This window comes from Schistocerca nitens, chromosome 2 (assembly GCF_023898315.1).
Source record: "Schistocerca nitens isolate TAMUIC-IGC-003100 chromosome 2, iqSchNite1.1, whole genome shotgun sequence".
NCBI classification, from domain to species: domain Eukaryota; kingdom Metazoa; phylum Arthropoda; class Insecta; order Orthoptera; family Acrididae; genus Schistocerca; species Schistocerca nitens.
The window spans coordinates 770814506-770826760 of NC_064615.1; the positions used below are offsets into that span (position 1 = coordinate 770814506).

At 36.0% G+C, this 12255-nt stretch overlaps 1 protein-coding gene across 1 annotated transcript in view; it reads left to right on the top strand.

The window, feature by feature from the left end:
* Positions 1-11303, top strand: part of LOC126237015 (uncharacterized) — a 140964-nt gene extending 129661 nt beyond the window's left edge. The window contains exon 14 of the mRNA XM_049946745.1: positions 9997-11303. Coding sequence (XP_049802702.1) covers positions 9997-10064 — 68 coding nt within the window. The 3' untranslated portion in view covers positions 10065-11303. The remainder of the gene's footprint in view (positions 1-9996) is intronic.
* The last annotated feature ends 952 nt before the right edge of the window (positions 11304-12255 follow it).

The window sequence follows — 12255 nt, forward strand, 5'->3', positions numbered from 1 at the left end:
CAATCTATGAATTTTCTTTTATTTCGTCTGTCGTTACAAATCTTCGTCCTTTCAGTGAGGTCTTCAACTTTGGACATAAATAAATAAATAAAAAATCTGCAGGGGCCAAGAATGGAGAATGTAGAGGATGAGGCACCACAGTGATTTTTTTTTTACAATAGGCAGTCACCAACAGGGATGAATGTGCAGGTGCGTTATCATGGTGCAAGAGCCATGAATTGTCTCGCCACATTACAGGCTGTTTCCTTCTCAAATTTTCTCACAGGCATTGCAATACGTCCCAATAGTACCATCGATTAACAGTTTGCCCCCGTGGCACGAATTCATAATGGCCTAATACTTCAAAATCAAAGAAAACTGTCGGCATGGCTTTGACGTCTGACCTGACCTGATGAGGTTTTTTTGGTCTTAGAGAACCTTTCCCTACCCATTGTGAAGATTACCATATCTCATCACCAGTTAAGATTCTCTTAAGGAACATCTCATCCTCATTTGCACAGTCTAAAAGCTCTTCACAGATTGCAAGGCGAAGGTCTTTCGGGTCTTGACTCACGAGCCGTGGGACGAACTTAGTGGCTACATGATGCATTCCAAAATACTGGTATGCACAATTTTGTTGATGTTTCTGACATGAGTGTCATCGGTAGGCACAGGAGGACGTCCTGAATGAGGGTCATCTTTAACTTCCGTCCTGCCATTTTTAAACCGTATAAACCATTCATAACACCAAGTACGGCTTAAGCACTCATCACAATAGGCTTCCTGCAGAATTTGGTGTGTCTCTATAGAGGTTTTCTTGAGTTTCACACAAAATTTAATTCAGGCGGTGGCGTCTCTAACTCTGCCATCTCGAAATTCGCAAACTGTGCAATACAATGTTCTACTCAATAAAACACTGATCAATAACTAAGAACTATACTTTAATGAAACTTTGATGCCAACAGTATTTCACTCCAATACACCATTGGTGCAAAATTACGAATGTTCCAAAATTTTTTGGACAGACCTCATACTTAGACTGACACTTGTCTGAGGTTTGTTTTGATTCAACATGTAACTCAACAAAACTTATAATTAATGGATTTACCATAAAATCAACTCTTATAGACATGCCAAAATCTAACTCCTTTGTTATATTTATGACAGTAAATTCTAATTCAGCTATTTGATTATTTATTTCTAAGTTTTCCCTTCATGAATCTGGGATATGATCTTCAGACTTCAGGACTTTCTTATCTGTTTTATCTTTTAAATCAGCATTGTTGATTTGTAGTATATTATTAAAGTCAGCAATTGTTTTTTCTTTTGTCTTAACCACAGCCATTTCAAATCTAATACCTTGTGCATTGACATAACAGGAAAACCAATAACAAGTTTGCAACTAATGTTCTACTGCTGCCAACTGTCACAGTGTGCACACAAATTTGTTGCAAAAAGAAAATTTCTTCCACACACAATGAAGATGATGATGATAATAATAATAATAATAATAATAATAATACCCACACAAAAAGGAGGATGATTATTATTATTATTATTGTTATTATTATATTTAACTGGAATTTAACACTGCTCACCATACTTGAGTAATTCACCGTGTCATGATGTTACTGAAACCACGTCACTGCAACCCAGCTAAACTGTGTTCCCTTTGGTATATGAGGATCTGATGCTGGTTCTGGTAGTTGTCACATTGTAGCTACAGAACAGATGAAACAGAAATCGTAGGTGACGATCAGCTGACTCTTCGATTTACTAAGTTTTTCTGTCACACAAGTGTTGTGCATCAGTTTGATCATTATTAAGCAACAAATTATTTCTTCTTAATTTTCTAAGCTATACTGCTTGTAATTACTTGTGCACTTCATTGTAATATTTCCGCTGTTGACCAAATTGCTAAGAACTACAGCAATGTTAGTTGAAAATGATTCAGTCAAAAATTGGTAATTTCTTCTTGATTTGTATTTAAGTGTTAGCATTTTAGTCTCTGCACTCTACATCTGACCACATTTATATCTCTCCCCACCCGTACATCATTGTCCCTTCCCCTTTCTTGTCCCCCTTCAGATTGGTGCTTCTATCCCACCTGGCTTGTTGCATTCTGGCCTGAGCTCTCAGAGTTGTCAGTCATGTGTGCATGAGGCGTGCTTGCTTGTGTGTATGAATGGTGTGTGTTTCCCTTTTGCTGATGAAGGTTGTGTCCAAAAGCTTTGTGTGAGTGTCTTTTAATTGTTCCTGTATGCAACTTAATGTGTCGTCTTTATGGTAAGAAGCAGTCTATCTTTTCCTACATTGTTGATATTCCTACCTGAAGTTTCCATTGTTTGTATTAAATATGTTCCATCGATTTTTAATTGATTCTCAGCACAGAATTTACTCTGGTTCTTTGCCATATTGAAGTATTACTCATTATAGTTTGTTTTGTATGAGAAATGATTATGTTCAGATTACTGGCACTATTACTCTTAAGTTGTGAACACCTGCATCTTGAAATAATAGTCAAACCAACTGTATAGTTTGCATTAACAAGGACTTCTTCACCGCTGCAGATCCATACTGGGATCTGTGAACTTTGATGTATCTTCAACCTTCTACTAAATAATAAAAAGCACTTTCTCTGAAGTACAGTAATATTGCTCCTTCTGTTACAATAAGGCAGTAATTAAAGCTGGGAAGCTGCAGCATGGAATACTGCCAAGTCAGCCGGTACTGTGGAGCCTAGTAAAGCTGCTGTCTTTGTCTCACTTTGAAGACGTACGTGATCCATCCATACTAGTTTACATGTACAAACGATAACAAAACTAGGAAACAGTTTGCAAGTTTTAACTGCTTCATTAATAAAAATACTTTTAACTTCGCCAACACATTTGTCAGTTAGGTTTATGTTGGGTAACACATCACTTTACCAAAATGATACGTTACTCTACAAGATAAATCATTAACCAATCACAGTTTTTTCTCAGATTCTACCTCCTGGTTCTGCAGCCTCTTTTGTTAGGTGCAGGGAACAGATTTGCCCTGTGTTACATCGAAGTCTGTGATCATATGAGCAAACTCTTTTGCAGAGAGGGAACCATGTATCGTTACCTAGGCACAGAAAGACCAGTTACACATGTGGTAGTGAAGTAATATATAACAAATCTGGGATGATTTTGTGTCAGTTGTGTTGCCTCATTTATACGTGAGTAAAGCACATCTAAATCAGTTTCTAGAGTTGTAATTGGGAAATGTTTTACTTTTGAGTAAGTAATTCAGAATTATATTTTTTATTCATCTTGGAAAAAAAAAGACTCTCTTGCATCTTAGTCGCACAACTCAACTTGAGAATGAACCAACTTATTTTATTTGTTATTTGTTCTTGTTATTTTGATATTAAGTAGTTATGATTCATAAAATACAGTAATCTATCAAACTTTGGTTCCAAGATGGCCGCCGAGTAAGTGACGCCAGAAACCGTTTCCAGAAAGATAAGTGATTTAGACAGTAATATAATTTAGTTTAACGCCGACAACAAATTAAATACGTGCATTAGTGTATCGTTTAGTCTTGCCATTAAAGGTTTCACTTTTCTTTGCGTATTTTTTCAGAAAACACAAAAAGATCGTAACTTCGCGAAGTCGCGCTTAGGCTTAAATTTTGTAAACGTGTTTGTTTCTTGTTTCACGGTAATTTAACTAGTTTCTCGGTAACAAATAAGTAAACCACCGCAAATAGCGTATAACTTCATTGTTTTAATACAGATTTCAGAAAAACAGCGTAACTTTATATCAGAAACTTGCCTATATACATTTGTTTATAGGCCTAATTCTCGTAACGTTTTTGGAGAATCAAAGTTAAAGTATCTCGTTTAATTGTCCTTTTTTTCATTCCATCGAGTGAAATATATAATAAATAGCGTATACCTTCATTGTTTTAATACAGATCTCAGAAAAACAGCGGAATTTTAAATCAGAAACTTGCTTATATACATTTGTGAATAGGCTTAATTCTTGTAACGTCTTTTTTGATTTTCGGTAATTTAATTGATTTATTCTAGCTAAAGTATTATTTTTGCCATGAGTGAGAAGTGCCTGACTTGCCGTAGAATTGTTAGCTCCGGGGTTTGGTGTGATGGATGTAGTAGTTTTTTTCACTGGGGGGACTGCAGTGGCGTGGGTGTTGGGAAAGTGGATCAGGCTCATCAGTGGTTATGTAGGATTTGCAGCAGAGATAGGAAGATAGTGGAACAGGAGGGGAAAATTGCTGCCCTTCAGGCTGAGCTAGATCAGGCTAGGGAAGATCTGGACAGGTTAAGGAGGGAGAAGGGCAAAGAGAGGTGGGAAGTGGCAACAGGTAGCAGAAGGAACAGGCCTAGAACTAAGTCTGACAGTTTTGTGGTGAATGTCAAAAATAAGTTTGACCTGTTGCTTCAGTTAGAAACTGATGAGCCTCAAGCAGAGGTAGGTGTAGACAGGACACAACAAACTTTCAATAGGAAATTGAAAAAGAATGTAGGAAAGTTATCGAAAAGGAAGAAAGTTTTGTTGTTAGGCAGTTCTCATGCCAGAGGTGTAGGCCAACTTCTGCAGGAGGAATTAGGACCAGAATACCAGGTCACAAATTTTTTCAAACCAAGTGCTAGTCTGGATCAGGTGACAGAGGATTTAGGTTCACTCTGTAAAGGATTTACCAGGGAAGACACCGTGGTTATTGTGGGAGGGCCAGGGAACAGCATTGACAGAGATCCTGGGTACAGTATAGAGTGTGACCTGGTAAAGATTGCGTCGGCATCGAGACACACCAATGTTGAATTTGTATCTGTCCTGAGACGTCATGACCGGCCTCATTTGGACTCTTCTGTTGGGAGAGTTAATTTGGAGTTGGAACGGCTGCTTGGGTCGGGTGCGGGGGCTCATATTGGTGTGGTTCCTGTTGATTATCTCAGTAGGTGGGACTATACCAGGCACGGCCTACATCTCAACAGGAAAGGGAAGGGGAAACTGGCTGGGGTAATAGCAGGAAATTTAAGGGGGGGAGGCACTGCCATGAATGGTAAAATACCAGTGGTTACAGGTGTTGGAGCAGCACCTTTTTTAGGATAGGTAAGACAGAAAGATGTCAAGTTCTACGAGAGGTCAGGATTGAAACAAATCTTCAGTTTAGGAAAGAAATTAAACAGCACAATTCTAGCACATTGGATCACCAATCACAGCTATCAATTATAAATTTTCACCAATCACCAGAAATTTTATTTCCACCAAGTTGTAGCTCAGTCCTAGGTAATTGCATTGATGAATTAAAGTCACCCAACCCAGTTGACATAATCTGCCTCTCTGAACACCGTGTGACCACTGGTATAGGAACTAGGCCTAAGCACAATGAGAAACTCAGACAGGAGAGTACTGCAAATGTTAGAATAAGGAAAGGTTCTCATAAAGGTATAATTAAAAATAATGTAAGTATATTTCATCAAAATATTGGGAGTTTAAAGAATAAAGTAGATGAGCTTCTGGTTTGTTTAGAAGATTTAGAAGCTGAGAATGAAATAGATATACTATGCCTGTCTGAGCATCACATTGTTACTGATATGGATAAGGTAAATGTAAGTGGATATAAGCTCTCTGCACATGTAATGAGAGAAAATATGGAGAAAGGAGGAGTTGCCATATATGTCAAAAGTTATCATTGTGCAAAAAGTATAGAAACAAAAAAGTTTTGTGTAGAGAAACATATAGAAGCATGTGCCTGTGAGCTTAAATTAAATAAAGGCACATTTATAATTGTAACTGTATATAGGTCCCCATCAGGAAATTTTCAGCTATTTCTGAAAAATTTGGACTCCTTGTTGTGCTATCTGTCAGACAGGGGGAAGCAAATTATTATTTGTGGGGACTTCAATGTAGATTCTCTGAAAGAGGGTAATAGGAAAAATGACCTTGAAGTATTACTCGGTTCTTTCAATTTGACACCCGTTATTGATTTTCCTACTCGGGTGGTAAAGGATAGCAGCTCACTGATAGATAACTTCTTTATAGACCAAGATAAGTTTAACCAGATAAATGCTCAGCCTGTTGAGAATGGTCTTTCTGATCATGGTGCACAGCTAGTTACAATATATGACATAGCTCCATTCAGCAATACTAAACAGTCCTCCAAAGTGGTACGTTCAGTCAACGATTTAACAATTGCAAATTTCAGGGAAAGCCTACAGCAGTTAGACTGGGATGAGGTGTACCGTGAACCTGATGCCAATTTAAAATATAATTTATTTCATGACATTTTTGTAAATGCATTTGAAAACTGCTTCCCCAAGAAAATAGTTAAATATACTCGTAAGAAACCTTGTAAGAAACCATGGCTTACTAAGGGTATAAAAATATCTTGTAACCGCAAAAGGGAAATGTATCTGACAGCAAGAAAGAGTAGTGACCCAGAAACTATCAAAAATTATAAAAACTACTGTGTTATATTAAGAAAAGTTATTAAAAAATCCAGGAGTATGTGTATCATGTCTGAAATCAGCAACTCTGATAATAAAATTAAAACAATTTGGAATATTATTAAAAGAGAAACAGGTCAACCAAGAGCAGAGGAAGACAGTATTACCATCAAATTGAATGAAAACTTTACGAACAAAAAGTCAGAAGTTGAAAATATTTTTAATAATCATTTTCTAAATGTTGTGGATATAGTAGGATCCAGGTGTTCATTAGAAGATGCTAGGCTGTTAATGGAAGAGGCCATACCTATGCAATTTGATACAATTGAAATCTCACCCACTTCTCCCTTTGAAATTAGGAAAATAATAAACTTGCTTAAAAGCAAAAACTCACATGGAATTGATGGCATTTCCAGCAAAATACTAAAAGCTTGTTCTCAACAGATAAGTAAGATTCTCAGCCACCTGTGTAATAGCTCTCTGGAACAGGGCATTTTCCCTGATAGACTGAAATATGCTATTGTTATACCTTTGCATAAAAAGGGGGATAGATCTGATGTCAACAATTACCGTCCAATCTCCCTTCTAACAGCTTTATCCAAAATTTTTGAGAAAGTAATGTATTCAAGAGTAGCTTCACATATCTGTAAAAATGAAGTACTAACAAAATGTCAGTTTGGTTTTCAGAAAGGTTTTTCAACAGAAAATGCCATATATGCTTTCACCAGTAAAATTTTGAATGATCTGAATAACCGAACACCACCCATTGGGATTTTTTGTGATCTTTCAAAGGCTTTTGATTGTGTAAATCATGAAATTCTGCTAGACAAGCTCAAGTATTGTGGCATGAGTGGGACAGTGCACAAATGGTTTAATTCGTACCTAACTGGAAGAGTGCAGAAAGTTGAAATAAGTAGTTGTCGTAACATGCAAAGATCAGCACATTCCTCAAACTGGGGAACTATCAAGAATGGGGTTCCACAAGGGTCAGTCTTGGGTCCTTTGTTGTTCTTATTATATATTAATGACTTGCCATTCTATATTCATGAAGAGGCAAAGTTAGTTCTCTTTGCTGATGATACAAGTATAGTAATCACACCTGACAAACAAGAATTAACTGATGAAATTGTCAATACTGTCTTTCAGAAAATTACTAAGTGGTTCCTTGTTAACGGACTCTCACTGAATTTTGATAAGACACAGTACATACAGTTCCGTACAGTGAATGGTATGACGCCATTAATAAATATAGACCTTAATCAGAAGCATATAGCTAAGGTAGAATATTCCAAATTTTTAGGTGTGTCCATTGATGAGAGATTAAATTGGAAGAAACACATTGATGATCTGCTGAAACGTTTGAGTTCAGCTACTTATGCAATAAGGGTCATTGCAAATTTTGGTGATAAACATCTTAGTAAATTAGCTTACTACGCCTATTTTCACTCATTGCTTTCATATGGCATCATATTTTGGGGTAATTCATCACTGAGGAATAAAGTATTTATTGCACAAAAGCGTGTAATCAGAATAATAGCTGGAGTCCACCCAAGATCATCCTGCAGACATTTATTTAAGGATCTAGGGATATTCACAGTAGCTTCTCAGTATATATACTCTCTTATGAAATTTGTTATTAACAACCAAACCCAATTCAAAAGTAATAGCAGTGTGCATAACTACAATACTAGGAGAAAGGATGATCTTCACTATTCAAGATTAAATCTAACTTTGGCACAGAAAGGGGTGAATTATACTGGCACTAAAGTCTTTGGTCACTTACCAAATAGTATCAAAAGTCTGACAGATAACCAACAAGTATTTAAGAAGAAATTAAAAGAATTTCTGAATGACAACTCCTTCTACTCCATAGAGGAATTTTTAGATATAAATTAAGAAAAAAAAGAAAAAAATATTAAAAAAATAAAAATAAAAAGTAAAGAAAAACAAAAAACACAAAAAAATAAAGTTGTTATATTAACTTAAGTATGTTGTTAAATTAACCTAATTATGTCATGTATTGGAAAATTCGACTCGTTCCACATCATTACGAAATATCGTATTCATGATCCATGGAACTAGTATTAATCTAATCTAATCTAATCTAATTAATTTGGAACTTTTACTGAAAAGTGTGGTCACTTGATAGTTTTCCTTTGGTGCTTCCTAGGTCGTTTTAAAATAGAAACATAATCAGAGTTTTAATTGCATTGATAATTGTTTTAATGTTGATTGAGCTTTGATCAAAAAACTAGTAATGCAAATCCATCAGCATATCTTCCACATGCCAGTCATTCCATCATATGTCTGCATTGCTAAAGATGATGTCACAAAATGGCAGCCAGCATCACTTACTGGTAATAACATATTAAACATATTCATAGACATGTAAATGCTATGAATCCATTGGCGTAATAACCTGTATTCCCTTCATGTAGAAGTAAATTTTTTGATTTACTTTGACCCTGCTGTACTGTAGGAATGACTGCATGAAGGGAACCATAAACTGAAAACATCAACATTGTGTCGTCATTACTGAGTCTTATGGTTTTTTATATTTCATACATGTCTCTCTTTGCATATGGTAAAGGATGGAGGCTCTTGACTTCAGAAGGAAAATGAACTGATTGTCACAATCATGCCAACAGAAATTGGGAAGTGTGAACTGTCTATGTACAGGAAATGGCAGACCTTTGTGGATGTAAATAGGAGAAAAATTATCTTAACCAGCATGTATTTCATTTAATATGGGGTCTGCCATTTCAGGATTTGGCATTTTAAAAATTTTATTACCTAACTGTGTGGCCACATGCACCTCCTAATCCACAATAATCGAGGTAACCTAAGGGAGGAACATATTGTGCACTTTCTCTAAATGATTTACTGTAATTATTTTATCTGTGCACTTTTTCTGAAGTACCAGAATTTGAAAGATATCAGAAATATGATACATTTGGTAACCTCTGTGATCAAACAATACAACACAGTAGCAGCCACAATGCTGCTATTAACTATTTTGTATGAAAATGAGAAGTGTTTAAGTTCTTGGTCTACTGTAGTCATCACATCATTAGTCTAAGTGGATACTATTTCAGCTTCTGTTACATGAAGAGATACTGAAATACCACTTTCCTTTCAGTCAGTGTTTGACACAAATCATAAACCACATAACATTTTTCTTGTTGACAGTGCTAAAAGAGAGAGTTGGTCCTTCTTACTCATCAGAGGCCCATTGTGTATAGAAGATGCATAAAATTTTCTCAATTTGCAGTGTGAATGTTATGGATTAACAGAAAGGTCAAAGAAAGAGATCACAAGAAGTTGCACGCAGATGGGGATAGTAATACAGTGATTGCTCTTACAGGTGGATAAAGCACGGAACTGGTAACTGTTCAAGCAGGATGGTAAGGGCAGAAAGGAAGCAGCAAGGAAAGGAAGGAGGCCCACCATACATCATTACCTTTAATGTGTACACACATTTTCTGTGAATGAGGCATATTTAAAGTTAATTTAAGATTTTCTGTGAACGTGCTGCTTTAAAAAAATAGTGTTCTTAAAAAGCTTTGTTTCTTTTTCAGTGTTGGATGAGGTGCTGTTTGATGAAGAGGACTTTGGTCTGGATGATGGAAGTTACCAGTGTGAATGAAGGCAGAGGATAAAAGAAGACAGGGAGACTATTTATGAAATTGCTTTTTTTTCAATGTATTACATTGCAAATGGAATAATGTGCAATAATGTATTATAATTTCAACTATTTCGTTAGCTGAAGATGTTTTCAATCCATCCAAAATCATGTCCAATTTTGCTCAATGTCATGCAATTATTTGTGCAATGTATAGTAGTACTTGGTGGAACCATTTTGCTGCATAGCTTTTTTTTTTTTTTTAAATTTAATTTTGATTCCACTGGACTGTTTTGATACCGTGTGCATGTTATAATGTGAAAAGTAGGATATTCACTACCCTACACCCTCTATGTTCAGTCAAGCTGAACGATTGTCTGTGATTTTGCTTCCATTAATGCTGATACTTGTCTGAAAATTTAGCTGTTTTTGAATTCAATGTTTGTGTAGAATGGTCTCTAGGTAAGTTGTACTATTGAGTAAAGCCTTCTTTCCTCTTATTATGTACATTGTGTATTGAATTAGGCTATTTAAAGACTGTATGGAAATGATTGCCATTAGGTTTTTGTTGTTTTCAGATGTGCTAACAAATGAATATTCATATTTTCTATAACAAAAGACATATGTTTGTGAACATACCTGGGAACAACAAGAAACAATTTTTTTTAGTGCGATCGTAGAAATATATCCATAAGTCTTAAGTACTGACAAATTTTGGATTGTAAGCTCTGACAGGTCATGGGCTCTATCCAACTGCACCAGTTTGTGCTTGTAATTGCTTACATCACATTTTGCTTTTATGTGTTATTAACTTTGATCACTGATAGGAATATATATCATGCAAACCTGCACAGCTGACTGCAAAGTACAAACTGGAGCAGGTATTCTTTAGCAGTATTATTTATATGTACAAGCATAGATGTATGCTCCATACACCATATCATTCTGTTAATGACTGTAAAGAGTAAAAATTGCTTTGTATGTAAATTTCCAATACTTGAAATGTAGTGAGCATTACTTACATTTTACACTTCAGTGTGTAACAGTATTTTTGAATTGTGCGCAATAGACATGATATAGTCAGTGTTTTCCTTTTTTCATAACTGTGACACTTCAGCAAATGTTTTTATAAAAATATGAAACTTTATCACAGTCTACTGTACGATCTGAAAAACTGTAACATTAAGTTAAAAATATTATCAAGTATTTTCTGATACTTGCCTACAGAAAACTTTTAGATTAATCCTCTGTTTACATCGAACTTCACAGGCTTCCATTTATTATACTAAATTGGAGAATCCTTTAAAAATTATTTAAAATTTAATTTTATAAACAATTTAAAGCTTTTGTATGCAAATATATTTACATGTGAAACTATAGTCTTGTGTCATAAATGAAATTCATAATTCTATAAATGTGATTTTGGTTATGAATAGTTTCTGAAGCTGATAATTTCATAAATAAGCTTTTGTACCCCTCAGACAGTATCTTCGAAAATGATCTTCTATACACAATGTAAGTAACCGATATTTATACTCACAAGCTGTTTAGTGATGAATATTCTTTTCCTAAGCAAGAACAAAATCTTTGTAGTTAACTGTACCTGAAAATGTTGCATCATAGTTTGTATGCAGGTACTTCAGTTTTCTAAAGGTGAGAAGAGGTAGCCTTCTGCACACATTCTGTACTTCTCCCTTAAGGCCTAGTCAAATAGAATGTGGCGTGTGGTCGTGAGCCACAGTGACTAGATCACATTGCTGAAATGCTTATTATTACATCATGCCTGTCATTCAGAAAGCGCCTTTGATGCGGCAGTCATTGGCTTGGCACCCTGCCAGTGCCAAGTTGTCTCAGAATACAGATTCACCACTACAGCTGACTGCACCTGCTGGCGCATTTGACGGCTATGTTCTCTAACCACCATGACAATTGCACTGTACGTGCAAGCTGTTTATGAAGTTTTGACCGTTTTTACAGGGTGATAGCTGACACAGCAACAGCAGTCGCTGCGGGTCAGCCACTCTTGCCCATGTGGTATCCCTTGCTTGCTGGATGCCACGGACATCCACCGCAGTGCCAGGCCATGTTCTGTCTGATCAAGCCTTTTTAATGCCACAAGTACCCTTCACCTGAGCTGCACTATCAGGCTGCAGTCTATCTGGCCAAGCCTTTAATGCTACACGTGCCACTTCTGGGGACAAATTTGGATTTTTTA